This window comes from Rhipicephalus sanguineus, chromosome 1 (genome assembly GCF_013339695.2).
Source record: "Rhipicephalus sanguineus isolate Rsan-2018 chromosome 1, BIME_Rsan_1.4, whole genome shotgun sequence".
In the NCBI taxonomy this organism is placed as follows: Eukaryota; Metazoa; Arthropoda; class Arachnida; order Ixodida; family Ixodidae; genus Rhipicephalus; species Rhipicephalus sanguineus.
The window spans coordinates 258,323,229-258,338,602 of record NC_051176.1 but is presented as its reverse complement, the minus strand read 5'-3'; the positions used below and the strand labels follow the sequence as shown (position 1 = coordinate 258,338,602).

The 15,374-nt window shown below is 43.2% G+C and overlaps 1 protein-coding gene across 2 annotated transcripts in view; it reads left to right on the top strand.

Moving 5' to 3' along the window:
- LOC119378714 (bromodomain-containing protein 7) overlaps nucleotides 1–14,879 on the top strand; it is a 62,357-nt gene extending 47,478 nt beyond the window's left edge. Inside the window, exons 14-15 of one of the 2 annotated variants that reach the window (XM_037647753.2) lie at nucleotides 1,901–1,941; nucleotides 9,185–14,879. In XM_037647753.2, coding sequence (XP_037503681.1) covers nucleotides 1,901–1,941; nucleotides 9,185–9,391 — 248 coding nt within the window. In that variant the 3' untranslated portion in view covers nucleotides 9,392–14,879. The remainder of the gene's footprint in view (nucleotides 1–1,900; nucleotides 1,942–9,184) is intronic. The other variant, XM_049411522.1, reaches the window with a different exon arrangement.
- The last annotated feature ends 495 nt before the right edge of the window (nucleotides 14,880–15,374 follow it).

Below are 15,374 nucleotides of genomic sequence, written 5' to 3'. Positions count from 1 at the left end.
GAGGTATCAAAAAGAAATAGTTCAGAAAAAAGAGAAGCTCATTCTTGACAGGAGTGTGGGCACTAGAAGCAAATGCACCAATCTTTTTTCTTTTTTTCTTCACCTGCCGCCAATGCGCTGCACCATATGTTCTGTACAAGGATATCTGCCACATGTTCATGTGTTCCCTTTTATAAAGACAACTGCTGTGCATCCATTTGTCGAATGGTTGTTTACATCAGTATCAACAGGTGCATTGTAAGCATTGAGGCATGCACATTTAGTAACACGCAGGCACGTAGCCAGGATTTTTTTTCGGGGGGGGGGCCCAAGGCCTAATTGTTCGAAAGAAAGTATTTCCATGGCAAAAAAACAAAAGTTTCCCGGGAATATAGAAGCCCGGACGAATTTCGGGGGGGGGGGGGGGGGCCTACGTGCCTGGTAACACGTTTATGTCTTTTACGTTCGGCAACTCTCCAGCATTCCTCTGTCTTTAAAGGGGCCCTGCGACACTTTTCCAGCATGATCAGGAAATGCTGCCGATCGGTAGTCGAGGCTCCTGCGAACACGCGAGCCAAACATTATAGTGCAGCACGCGGCCTGGAATTCACAATTAATTTTCAGTCAGCTTGAATTCGTTCCCTCTTCTTTCTATAAATGATGCCACATACCCAAATGACTGCGCCATATACCAATTTCATGGCCATCGGCTGATTTGAGCATCGTGAGCTGCACAGTTACCGAGGCCGCCACATGCGCGCACACGATCACACTGAAAGTAAGCCGCACATTCAAAGAAAAAAAAGGAAATGTGCTCAAGGTCATGATGCGTGCATGACGTAACTTCTTTCCCCCATGTCATCCCTCCCTGCTTAGCTTCCAGTGCGCTCGCCGGGACGAGAAAAGAGAGCATTTACAGCATGGGACAAATGTCTAACTCAGCTCGTACTTGACTGACTCCAAAAATTTTTGCGGTGGTCGATTCATGAGGCCTGTTTCTGCTCCAACAACTTGAGGCATGCAAAAATGTGCAGGCTTACCCAAAAGCTTCATGGACTGACATTGATTACATCAAAATGCGATGATCGCATCCCTCACTGTGCATTGAACATGAAGGGGAGCTTAGGGGTTAAGTTTTCTTGCTATACACTGTCACATCAAGGCAACAGACAGTGAAGGCAAGGAAAACATTTGAAAATTTTGGACATTGCACGTCTATGGGGAAAATTTGGGTGTGGCTGTGACTGGTGGCAAGTCACAATTTTGTTCGCTTTTTTTTATTTGCCTTGTCTTTTCTACATTTCAATTAAACTCGCAGCTAAGTTTTTTCTATGCCATACTTAGCTTCATGTGGTCTGCAGGAAAAAAATTGAACCTTTTGTGTTTTCCTTCTTGTTCAACATTTATGAAATTCATATTTCCCCTGTAACATTGATAAAGTACAGAAGAAGCTTAGCAGTCTGGTCCTGGCAAACACATGCACTATTAAGCTACCTATAGTGTTTGTGCTGTTTGTACTGATAGGCATATTTGGTGGCACGCGAGACAGCAATGCAGTGCTTGACTGCATTTGCTTGACACTCTATTTGCCCATGTCGGCTAACCTTGCTAGTTAATAAAGCAGTAGCAGGCTGTTAACTTAGGCAAATAGATCTGTCAGCCAATAATCCAGAAGTTAATGGTTCGGCAGAGTTCCATTAATTTTACTTTGACAGGATCGACAGAATTGGTTAAGTGATACTGCAAATAAAATTAAGAAAGCATCACGTGATTGTATGCCGTTAATGTGTGTCACGGCTTGAACGTGGTTCTTTGAAATTATATTTAGTTGAACAACTTCGGCACTTTTAAAATCTCACTACTTCGTCTTCAGCTGTTACATGTGTTCCCTTGAATAATTTTTTTTATTTTCTGCTTCTAGCTGAGAAGATTGCAAAGACACTTTCTGAGCTGGCTTCTCACGTAAGTTGCGCCTTTCTTTATAGACATATCATTGCACCCTTGTAGTAGATGAAGATTCGTTGCACATGATTAAGATCTTGCCTTATTACTGTTTTGTGTAGAGAACTGCCAAGGTGTCAGAAGACCTTTATTCTGAACTGTACAGTTCGCAGACCACTCCTTCATCCTTCAGTGAAATCAGTCAAATGGGACACTCATGATCCATGAACTACCGATGAGGCTAGAAAGGCCACATGAGATACGCCCTGTGAAAAAGCGGCCAGAGAAGACTGCATAACAGTCTATATTATCAAAGACTTGGGGGGCTTAAGAAACTTGTAATACACTACCCTCAATGTCTCAAAACTTTTAATGTGCCAGTGGGCTGGAAAAATACCAACCTTTAATAATGCACATAAAGGGAGACATAAAATAAGAATTAGAAAACCATCAGCTTACTTTCAGTATATTGTAGATGACTTTCCACAGCTGGTTTGTGCAATTAAAATGAGATGGTGCCACCGGCTCCTGACCTTTCAGTCCCGGAATGTGGCCTTTGGCAGCGCTGCTCAATATGTTTCCATCCGCACTGCGTCTTCTGCTCGGTGTCCCCATAACGTTTGCGTGCACGCGTTGGGCAAGTAATAGCGAGCAGACGCAGTGCCGGAAAAAGTCAACATTGTGGCACCTGTGGATGCAGTTTCCTTCCGCCTCGAATTTATCATGTCATCGTAGTGTGCTGTATGGCCCGTTAGTTCGAAACATATGCTTTTATTTGCTTTATATTTGTGTCCTAAAGCTTCAGGGGCAATGTATTCATCGGTATTTTGCATTGTTTGCAATATCTATTGTCAAATTTTCAGAGACAAGGCTTAGCAGGTGTGGCTAAATTAACATAGCTGATCTCATTAATAAAGACAAAACATACCTGATGCTTTGTCCCCAGCGTGAGATGACACAAAGCGATAGCCGATTTCACCATTTATTTATTACTGTTAGGACAGTGCGCAAGTAGCAAGCGCGAGTTTGGATTCAAGCAGGTGGTCGCGTATGCATAGGTGCTGCCATGTTGGCTTGTAACCGCAGCTGCTGGCAGTTGCTAATACAACAATTGAAGGCATACACCATAATTGCGAAGTAGAATAAACATATCACTTATCACTGTGGCATAGTATGTGCAGAACAAATACAGTAGAACCCCGCTGATACGTTTTTGAAGGGACCGTAGGAAATAAACGTAAGAGACGGGAAACGTAAGAGCTGAAAAACAGGAAAAACGGCAAAATATTTAGTGGTACAGAATTTTATTTCAATTCTTACGAGCAGCACGAAAATTGGCGCGCTCAGCCGCGATCTAGTCGATGGATAGAAACGCGGAGCTTAGGACGGCCTTATCCACAGAAATGTAATCAACGTATGTGATTTTTTTAACACCAACAGCTGTAGGCATGAAAAAACTAAGCACACGCAATCACGACCGGCGCGGCGAGTCCGACCGCGAACCGCACGCACGACCGTGCGAGCTCCAACCAGCTCGAACTCCTCCCGTTCTCCGACAAATAACGATGATGATGAGTCTACACCAACGCGATGGCAGAAGTGAATGCCAATCTCGAAGGCCTTGCTTTCGCAAGCAATTACGTCATACACGCCATGTTTGTGCAATGCAAATCTCAGAGGCTATGCTTTTGTCAATAGTAAATGCCAATCTCGAAGGCCTTGCTTTCGCGAGCAGTTACGTCATAGACGTCATCTTTGCAATTTGAATCTCGAAGGCCATGCTTTTGTTTGCATCAATTGAAAGATTGTTGCTTGCGCCTCTCATGCGGCTAATATTACGGTCAAACGAGGCCAAGCTGCGTGAAAATGCGCCATGGCCGCTCTCTTTGGTAGTCACTCGGTCGGCTCCGGGCGCACTTCGCGACGTATCATACGGGAACGGTCCGACAGTTACGACGTAACAGCGGGGTTCCCAATACATTGTATCCTATGGGAGCTATGCCGGGACCGGCGGAAAACGACGTAACAGCCGGGAAAACGCAGCAGTGAGGAACGTAACAGCGGGGTTCTACTGTACAAATGTCTCAACCTTGTCAACTTTTAGGCGATTAAATGTGGGACTATGTTTTGCTGCACAAGCATGTAACTTGCTTACACCCTGCTGCAACCAGCTTGTGTGATACGGCCACGGTCGCATTGCTGGCCGAAGGCCAGTTACGATCACATGATCAAACATGGCCGCGCCCGTGCGCCACTGCAGAAAATCGTCTATACAAAATATTTATGAACGTAACTTCAAACAAGATAAGATACACGTGACTTTAAGGGGGGAAGCGGGTCTTTGAGACCGAAAATCAGAAAAAAAATCAAATTTTTGAAAATGTTTTATTTGGATTCTGCCGCTACTGATGCATAACCTCGCCAATTTTCATGCGTCTTAGATCAGTATTTTAGCCGTGACAGCATTTTATGTGCCATCAGCGAGCTAAATTTTTAGCGATGAACGCGTAAAAAACAGGCTTATTCAGCGCCGCGCTGTTGCCGTTCTACGTTACCTACGGCAGCCATCTTGGTCGCATTCGAAAGAGCCGCGCTTTTTCTTGAATATCCCGCCGCCCTTGTTTCCGTCCACTCAGAATTCACTTAGAAAATCCGCGCCAAAAAAAGGTCCCTCCACGTGAGCCTATCGGCACAGTGAGCCCACGTGACTAAATAACGCCTTCCGATTCGTCGGGCCTCCCGCGCTGTCTGCTACAGTGCACGCAAAGCGGCAAGTTGATGTCGCCGTAGTATAACTGTGTTGTCCTCGTCGATTTACGTCCGTAAAGTTCCAACCCGCGCAAGCTGGCAAGAAACTGGAGCAGGCGTTTTTATCATCCTCAACAAAGACTGCACGTTGCGGCGGCTTGCTGGCACGGCGCCAAGCGAGCTAGACGAAGTGCGCCGCAGCCGCCGGGCATAGAGTTAATATACTGACTCTAGAGGAAAAGCTGGGCCGCGAGACCTATAACCACAAGAACGCTGACATCTTGGAACGTTGTCATTCTTGCCATCACATATCAATCCTAAAGAAGCATTTGCACAATTAAAAACTTGCGGATATTGTTTTGTGTTTATTTTGAATAGTTCTACGAAAGAATACGACGGCTATTTATGCAATTTACTGCGCGCGGAAAGGAGCGTTTGCAGGCTGGTTAACTAGATGGCACCACCATATCAACACTCGCGAGTACGCGAGTGTGTGCTTGCGGCAGATTGCGCCGGTTTGCGCGTCGTGTTAAAGCACCTGAAACTTCGTTCGCGACGTGTATCTCGTAGTTGTCATAGTGTCCCGTTGTGTGCGTTTTCTGTCGCCGCATACCACTCGACTTCATGTGACAGCCCTTTTTTTTTCTTTCGAACTGGAAACCTCAGTGCATCAGTGCAAACCAGGACGGACGGCAAAGAAGAGATGAGACAAGCCCTGAAAGTTATGTACGAACTAGTCGCAACCGATTTTTTAAATACTTTTTAACGGCGATAAAGCTTCGTGGGCTGTGTAACTTTAGTTTCGATTGAAGCTTTCGGGAGCTGTCTCACTCACATTCGCCGCTGCATGCTGCAATCGACATTTTTCTGCTTTACGGCTCTCTGCGCTGAAGTACGGCAGCAATGAGCTGAAAAAGAACGTGGATACAGGTGTCTCGCCATTGCAAGTCGAATCAGCGCGCGACCACGGCCTACGGACTTTGCTTCGAGCGTCGAATCTGTCGAGTGACCTTTGTGCCAGCGAACGGAGAAACTTTCGTAGGGAGCGCCTAGTAAAAACCATGCACAAACAGGTGGAAATTTTAACTGTTATCAACCGGACCAGCTGCACAGACAACCGTACACTAACACACGGCTTCACGCATCAAAACACAGCTGATGTTCTCTGAACAGCGCGTAGCTGGCTTAGGTTGGTAGATTAAAACTGATTACTACCGTCAAATATAGCGAGCGTCTCAGGGTCTGGCAACGCTGGCAACGATCGTTTTGTTCCATCATGGCGGAACCCATGTGGTTATAGGTTTCAATGCATGGGCCATATGGGGAGCTTTTCCTCTAGGGTCAGTATATTAACTCTATGCCGCCGGGAGTGAATTAGGCCTACGCTCTCGGCCGCGTTTTGGAACTTTGATCGTGGCGAAGCCATATCGAAAGTTGCGCAGCGCTCATAAATTCGAAAAAAAAAAAGAGAGATCACGGCTCGGGTGCATCAGAAGCGCATCCAGCGGAGGACGGCGTGGTGGCGGAACGCGATTCATCGGTCGAAATGCCGACTTCACCTGTGTCGGCGGCCGCCTCGACGACGTCAGTGATAGATAGGAAACGTGGTAGAAGGATCGACACGACGTTCTTGACTAGCGCCGATCGTGCGCAACAGCAGGAAAAGACTGAAGATAATATCTCCGGCTTATCGGCAACTTCCGCTAGCGAGCGCAAGCTGCGCACGCTCGCAACAGCGTGCGAGGGCTCTGACCCGTCGGCGGCTAACTACGGCATCGTCGACTTCTCCGCAATCAACAAACTGCTTGAAATGACATGCACTGGGGCCGTTTCGATTGGAAAATGTGATAAGCTACTCTCCTGGTGTCTTCTAAGGCATTTATTTGCAAAGTAAAGCATTTTTACTTGTGTAGCGCTCCTTGAAGATACAGAGTTTTGTTTTTTGCTTTTTTCTCAATTTCAATTTTTTGGCCACCTGTCATTCTTTTAGCGAGCATTTCTCAGCTTTGGTACACTCGATTTTGATCATTTTTGTATTACTGAAAAGCTGGATGTTTAGTGAGTGCAACAAAGTGTCATATGTTACTATAGAAAAGCGTAAGTTTTTACAAGAGAGAAAATAACAAAAATACATTTTCTCTGTAATCGAATGGCGGATTTTGAAGCTTCATAACTTTTGTTGTAGGAAAGCTAGAACCATAAAATTTGCTTTTTGCACTCTTTGATAACTGTAGAATGCAATGACATTTAATTCAGCAGGATCCGAGTAGCCAATTTATTAAAAAGGTGATTAAACGAAATTTTAATGAATGATTAATTAAAAAAATTGTCGTAACGGCTACATAAAAACTGAGTTCATATTTGATATTTACACATGTAAATACATGATCACCGAAGTTTTCATCATCCTAACTTAAATAAAAAGATGCTTCATGTCAAAGTGCCTCTTCCCCCCTTAACCAACCTAGAAAGCAAGCACGCTTCAGGAAGAGGTACTGTACAATGGGCAACAGCCTCGTGATCAGTAGGGTAATTGAGAAATCTGTGGAGTACAACGAACTCCTTTTTTATGACTTTCATAGACTAAGAAAAGGCATTCGACTCAGTAGAGACATCAGGAGTCTTGGAGACACTACATCACCAAGGGGTAGTACTTGAAAAAATGTATTTACTCGCATAATTTGCACACCCCTATTATTTAGCCAGCTTTACTAAAACAAACATATTTACTCGCATATTTTGCGCTCCCCATCCCGCCCAAGCCAGCTCTCCAGCGCACGCGCGGAGAGACTTTGGACGACTGCGCCCCTCACCGATCAGGCAAGCACAGTCATGCACAAGACGGGCTGCAAGTGTGAAGTCCCTTCTTCCGATTACTTCATTCTGTTCTCCCGAAGCCCCCGAACTATGGTCCCTAGAATATTATATTCTAGGGACCGTACCCGAACACCCAAATCTGTTCACCCAATCTGTTGTGAGAATGCATGCACGTGGCACAGTACGGACTATCTTCTATATCGGAGCCATGCGAGGGCTAATCGCGCCAACTTTTCCCCTCGCTGCCCCTCGTTCTCTGTGTCCACGTTGCAGCACAGCAGCCTTGGTTGATTTCGGAAGTTTATGTTTCGCCATCAGCCAGTCGCGTTTTCACTATTCTCTTGCGCTGGACTACAATAACTATACGCTGAAATTCAAGCTCACTGTTATAGAGTTTGCCAAAGAAAATGGGAACCGTGCCGCCGCCGAGCATTTCAGTGCGAATGAGAGCCACGTTCAGTACTGGATAAAGCAGAAGAGTTCACTTGTTAATACACGACCGAGAAGGAGAGCGTTCCGAGGACCGAGGCAAAGAAAGTTTCCTGCCGTTGAAGAATACCTTTTCAAATATGTGCGAAAGCTTAGGTCCACCGGAATCGCCGTGCCATGGGACCTTGTTTCTCCCAGCATTGTCGAGAAGAGCTTCAAGAAGATGGGGCTGTCTAACACGCTTGACGGAACCGAGGACGATGCGCATTAGGAGGCCAGTGACAGCGGCCACGGTGATGTTTCCCACTCAGACTTCTCGACCAGTGATTCTGACTAGACCGTGCATGACCGGATCTAGCTGGTTAAAGTAATGCTAATTCTGTTAAATAAACGAGTACCCTTCGTTTCTGCTATAATTTATTTTCTTTTTTAATGTATATACTGCGAGCGTTAGGAGTATATATTACGCATTATTTCGGATGTGTTCGCGAAATCCCCACGTAATTTGCGCACTCCTCTTCGGAGCTCCAAATTCGCCAAAAAAAAAAGTGAGTGAATTATGCGAATAAATACAGTACTGGTTGTTTCAAGAAATGTATCCAAAAATCCTTAAAAATAAGGTTTAATGACGTGTGCTTGCTGCCTTCATGATTACTTTTTATGTAGTAGCAGAAATCCTAGGGTGACTAGAGACATTCATTACACCATTTATTAAACAAATTAAGATGATTAACTTTTTAATGAGAGGAGACAGGTGGTCGGTTCACATCAGGGAATTGAAGTCCTTCCTACAAAGAGCCCATTGCCGCTTTGAGATTTCCAAAAAGTGGCCTCTGGTAACTTTTGTGGATTAATAAAATTCAACTAAATTCACCAGCAAAACCGAAGCTCTGATGAGTGCAACTGCCATACCCTAGCAGACGACCAAAAAAGTGAGTCTAGCATTCTTGGAAAGCACCTGTCCAGCCACTTTAAAATATCCCAGTATAAGACATTGTGAAAACCCATAAGAAGTGAGCTTACGACATCACAAGGTATGTATTGACAGCTTGTCTTACTAAAACAGTGTACACCGGTTCTTGAAACTTGCAGCACACATCCGGTGAGACATGTTTCAAGGTTATTTCAACAGTGCTTTTGCTATTGGCATGCACACGCACACCTGTGCACACAGTACCTGAAAGGGTTACACAAGACTTATTGTAATCGTGTGCCTTTTGGTGCTGTGAAGAAACTAATGTACGAGGTTGCTTTTTTTTTGCGAATGCAGGCGAAGCCAGGCAGCATAGTGAGTGTGGAGGCAATCCGCAAGGCCATGGGCATCAACTACCCTCCCACAACAGCGCCCTGTCATCACCACCATTCATGCCCACATGTGGCATCACCTTACAATGTTTCATCACATGATCTCCCCGACAGCAGTAGCAGCAATGATGTCTCCTTACGCACTAATGACTCTCCATCTTCCAATACCTGACTCGCGTCTCATTCTAAAACCTATATACAAAGGTATGTAGGTTTTTGCTGAGGTGCTTTGCTAAGCCAATGGGTCAGCAAGGACTGGAGAGTACATTGGGCATATGAGACATTTTGTTGTTCACTGGTATTGGATTTTTTTTTTTTAACACTGTGCGCATTAGTCTGCAGTGGGGCTGACCGATAGCAGGCTTGTGTTTTTGCCAGCGCTGTATGTAATTGAGCTGGTTAGGAACAACAGGATGTTCATGGCAAAAGAAAGAAAACCCACAAAATGTGGCCAAAAAGATGAGCAGTGTGGGCACCTACAATTTTATGTTTGGGTCAGAAGACTAATGACCACTGTTTATTCCTCCAAACAGTACATTTCTTTTTGCTTTCTAGAGAAGCTTTGTGAATCTCTTCAATTTCTTCTGTCTACTAGGAAACGTTCAGCCCACCTGAACAGCATGCCCCACATGGTCACGGTGATCACGTCTCTGCGAATACAGAGTATGAAGAACAGAAGGTGTATCCATACATTTTGCACTGCCTTACTCATTCCGGTCGTCAGACACTAAGTGAAGGTACGACAAGATTTCGCTAATCAGTATGTCTTTGAAAAAGGGTTCATTTCAGAGGTTAGAGACTAGCTAGAAAGTAAAATATTAGTAGGTATGTGCCCCTCCCCTGCCCAGTTCATCTGTTCTTTCTTAGCGGATATTAATATAGCAACTCCTACATAACCTTGATGCATTTCCAGCGCTTACGAGAAATAGGAAAGACATGCAGACACAGAAAGACAAAATAACAGTATGTAGGAAAAGGCCCAATGTACTAGAGAGAGCAGTATTTAAAGCGGTTTGCTGAGCTAGTTGAACTTTGATGTTGAATACTGAACTTTGATGCATTTCCAGCGCTTAAGAGAAATAGGAAAAATGACGCATGTGTCTGTGTGTATTTCCTATTTCTCTTAAGCGTTGGGAATGCTCAAAGTACAGTATTCCAACTACCCCAGCTAACCGCTTTAAGTACAACTCCTACTTGGGGGGAGGGGGGAGTAAAACACTGCCCCTCTATTCTTGCACTCACTCGGGTTGGCTGTGGCTGTTCAATATGCAGACATCAAAACATGATGATGCAAGTCATAGTTGTAGTGGTTGTTCATAACTCCAGTACATGGATGGGTTATGTGTGTATTGCCTGCTTCGAAATTTTATGTGAAGCTTTATGCACATGTGTAGGTGAGACTATCATGTTATGAAGTTGAATTAGATTGGATACTTGAGCTGGTGTTAAAGAAAGGACAGTTTGTGTAACACAATGCTGTGTATATATGCTGTATATACTTATGTATTAACAGTACAGGGTTTGTGCACTGAAGCTTCAGCATATTGTGGCACTGTGACCACTGGTCACTCTATTGCCAGTTCACTATGTTTATTATGCACATGTTTCTTGTATTGTACACCACTCGTCTGACAATTGTTTGTGGTACATCCAACGTCACTTTTCATTGTATGCACGTCATGCAGCCCATTCATTGTGCCTATCTTCATGTTGCAAAATGGGCCTGTAAGCACTTCTCAGTGAAAATAATTTTTTGTATGAGCAATCTTCAGGAGTACTTGAGAGCATACTGTGTAAATGCAAGATGTAATAAGGGAGAAAAGCCCAGATGAGAATAGTACTTGCATGTACTTTGAAGCTGATAAAATGGCTTCTTGGAGCTGCTATTGGTGATACTTATATCAGTATTGTTGTCATTAAAAGCAGTTAGCCGGCATATTTTTTCTCCAGGGAATTTTGCTCAGCTTAACTTGTCACTTTTCGTAACCTTCATCTGACAATTGCCAGCAAAATTGCTGACGTACGATTCAAGCTAGTTGAACAACCATAAGCAGTGCAAATGAATAGGAGCAACCAGCACTGAATAACATTCATTTCGCTTATCTTTACTCATTTTCTGACTTTTATGTAACAGTGGCACCACAGTGGCACTTAGTAGACTTGTTTCAGTGCACAAACTCAATACTGCAGTCGCCGACTGATCTTTCGGGCCTGCTCAATCGTTCGGGTGTTGCACTCCATAACTGTCCAAAAACCCCAGGCTTAAATGATTTTCTCCACTCCACACTGTGTCAACAGAAAGAAGTGCACTAATTTTTCAGCAATTTCTTCCAAATCTGTGCAATTTTCTGCCATTTCTTTTAGTGCGAATGTTATCATAGTGCGACCAATTCGAGACTTTCTTTTGTGCACAGACGCAGCTAGCGAAACTCGTGCGAGAAGTGCAAAGCCATTTCCTAGCTTTTAAATTCAGTTACAGAAAACTGGTCAGTGGCTTTTGGTTTTCGGTTTACACCTTTAAAGAGACATTGAAACAACTGTTCTGGTGTGATGGAAGTTGTTTGTTGCAGGGCTTAATGGTTTATGCCCAAGTGTTTATAAAAGCATCATTTGCAGTGAGTTTAATATAAAACCTTAATTGATTGAATTGGCCCACATTTTGTAGCACTGTTCATTGTGTCACTGTGCACACTGACACACCTGTGCTTTGTCCAGCTTTAAAAAAAATATTTGTGCTCTTAATTTGTGCACAGCAGCGACATATTTTCATTGATTAGGTTTTTCTATCTACCACATTCGTCTCGACCTCTGCTTTTTTTTTTTTTAGCTTATTGTTTCCATTATGATGCTGTTTTCAACAAGTCCAGAGGTACTAGTGTTGGTTGTTGGCATTGTATATGAAAATAGTTCAGTTTGTTTTATGTAGCCCATTTTCTGTTCAAGTTGTTTGCCTTGCATGTTCATTAGGGCTTATATGGTAACAATCACTTATTAAAACTCTTCTGACTTTTTCAAGGCGCTGTAAAACAGCATTGTGTTGGGCACATCGGTAAACATATTTCTAGAGGATTTTAGCACAGGCAGACAGGCCAAGAGGAAGGCGTAAGCAACATGGTGCCTTTAATGCATAGACACTTTAGCGTACTGTGGTGTCAATGTCTTCCTCTCGTCCCCGTATACTTGCACTAAGATGCTTCCTACATTGTAGAGGCACTTTTATGTCACTATGAGGTCGAACGTGGGTCACATGTGAGTTTACAAACCAAAGAGCCTCTGATTGTTGCAAGCTTTGTGACTGCATTTCCTAAATGCTTCAAGATATTTCAAGCCCCCACTTTTTGTGCCTTGTTACAACATGCAGAAAATTTATAGCAGGCCCATGCAAACTGTTAGCTGCTAACTTCAAGGTCCTAGTTTAGAGTTGGTCTGTTGTGTCACTGCAGCAAATGATAAATTTTTGCTTTTAATTGGAATAGTTTGCTTTGTAAAGGGCAGTTTCGTGCATGTTGAAATGTGAAAGACTAATGTGCGGGTCAGTCAGCATGGTGCCGTAGTCACAGGCCACATTTCATATTGCGAGTGTTTTTCCATAGGCTGACTGTATTGGTCACTAAAAAAGGTAGTGAAGAAAAAAAGGTTTAAGAGAACACTCTGCTTGTAGATAGCCAACAATAAGGAACTATGGTTATTCCCCGTCCTTAATTAGACCAGATTTATATTTTCGAGTGCAGTGTGATGAAGGAAAAAATCGGCAATGTAGCTTTTGGTGACGTGGTCATAATGTGGCATGTGTCAACTGCATGGGGCTGACTGGTGCATGTGTCAGACACACTAAAGTATCACGTGACCCCCACCACCGATTTTTCATGATGTATCACAAGTTCCACTCAAAACACCGTACGACATGCAGCCAAGTTCCACTTGGCATGTATCTTGAGTTGGTGCAAGTTAGCAGTTGTTAGCAAAAGAAGCAAAATACAATGCCCCTGTGCAAGTACTCTTTAATCTTCTCACCTTTTCCGTCTTGCCTGTGAGAATAATTTGCAAGTATGTTTACAAACATAATATCCAATGATGCTGAGAGCAAGATGTCACGGAAAATTATGATCGCAAGAATGTACCGACCCTCACTTTCGATGTTCCCTGTAATTTGGTTAATTATGGGCCCCAGCATTTTATCGGACACATTTTTAAGGAACTCTTCAGTAGCTGCACCTGCCCTCATCATCTGCTAAGTTTGAACCAGCCACCTCTTTTCACTTGCTTGTGTATACTTAACTGGATGTATGGACACATAAACGTGTGGATGACATCTCAACAGCTGACAGTGTCAGAGGGTATGGGAAGTGTTGCACAGGTGTTGTGAAAAGTGCCATTTGTCAAAACTGGCATCATAAAGTTGCGAAAACCGTATTAGCGGGTTACAGATGCAACTTAACTGCTCAGTAGCATATGCGGTATTTTGCTTGAAGAAATAGTTATTGGTCTGCTACATTGTGTACAGGATAAGAGCCGTTTGACAGTGGCATATTAGGGTCAGTTGTACCTATGGGTGCATATGCCTCGATGAAATGAGGGAAGAGGCCCTATGCAAAATTTGCCATCTATCAGCAGCCTTGTTCAAGTCTGCCATGTTGAATGGGAGCTGACACTGTAGTGAGCTGCAGGAGCACATCTTGCATGTCAACCCAGCTCTTAAATCTAAGCCACTGTGCCATGTTTTGAAGTGTATTTATGGAATGATATGTGACCGAAAAGAAGCAAGGAGTCCATCAGATCAATTATTCATCACTTATAACCACAAAAAGTTTAAAATGTGTTACGTCCAGTCTTTATTTGAATGGTATGGTTGCCTTAATGGGCCCATCACAATGTTTGGACACAGGAAGCAGAAAAATGCAGTGTGTAGATCATATGACAATTGCATCTGCAATGTATTTCAGTGTTAGCGCACCATGAGAACACCTAAAAATTCAAGCAGAAGCCTTCTTGTCGTTGAAGGTGCCGCTAAGTCGTTTGCATGTCGCCTGCAGTAGACAAGCAGCCAGTAGCATTGCAAACTCTGGGATTTCTGCGAAATGCATGGCATGCAAGGCTACTCCTGAAAATGATCTTTGCAGCAAAAGAAGGGGACACAGTGAATTAATGGTCACCGTTATTGTGTGGGCCTTTGGATCAAACATGACTTTTTTTTTATAATTCATAAATATATTTACAAGTGAAAATGAAGGCACTTGGTGCTAGTGAAGAAGCAACAATTTTATAAGTTGGAATTCAGTACATTAAGGAGAAACAGTTCTGATTCACAAAGTTCTGTCAGACTTTTTTTTTTTTTGTAAATTTTGCCTAATCGATTGGTTACAAAAGAAAGTGGAGGCTGAAATTTTTTTTTACTTCTTTTTTTACTGGTGAGAGCGTTGTGACAATATAACTGCTGTACAAGTAATAGTTACTGAAATTAATATCATTAACTGGAAACCAAGAAAGTTTCATTTTCTGTAGTAAAATATATATATATTGTGCTTATGTCGATTGTATTAAGTATTTAGCAGTTTAAAAATAGTAAGTTCGAATTTATTAATTTACTTCAGCTTATCACATTCTATTAATTTATTTACAGATATTGCTGTCTCAGAAAGGAGACGTAGCAGGAGGGGGGGTACAAAATAAAAGAAAAATAATGAAAAGTCACAAGTCGCAAACATGTTCCATACCAGGGAAATTCGCTGCAAGTACACAGGGCAGCGTACAAATACCAACAGTAAATGGCAATACATGAGACTAGCCTACAGTGTGCTGAGCAATCTATTGTGCAAACTCTTTTGGATGCATACCTGAACAAACTATCCATTTGTTCTTCACCTCTGTGCTTTCAGGGAAAAAGGCGTACTTGAAGCAATTGACATGTGACAATATTGGGACAATACTTAGTGGGCGATTTCGGCGTGTTATGCGAGTGGAGAGATCTATGAGCGAAATCGGTGCATCTATGGCAGTGGACATATGAAAAATATTATGCAAAATGATAGGCGCTCTATTGACTGCTGAACAACCAAGGGTTGTTAAGGGAGACTTCTAGTGTGCACTAACGGTGAAAAATGGCAATCATACCCATTCAAGGTGAATCTAACTGCTTTTTTTTTCTAAAGGTTCGA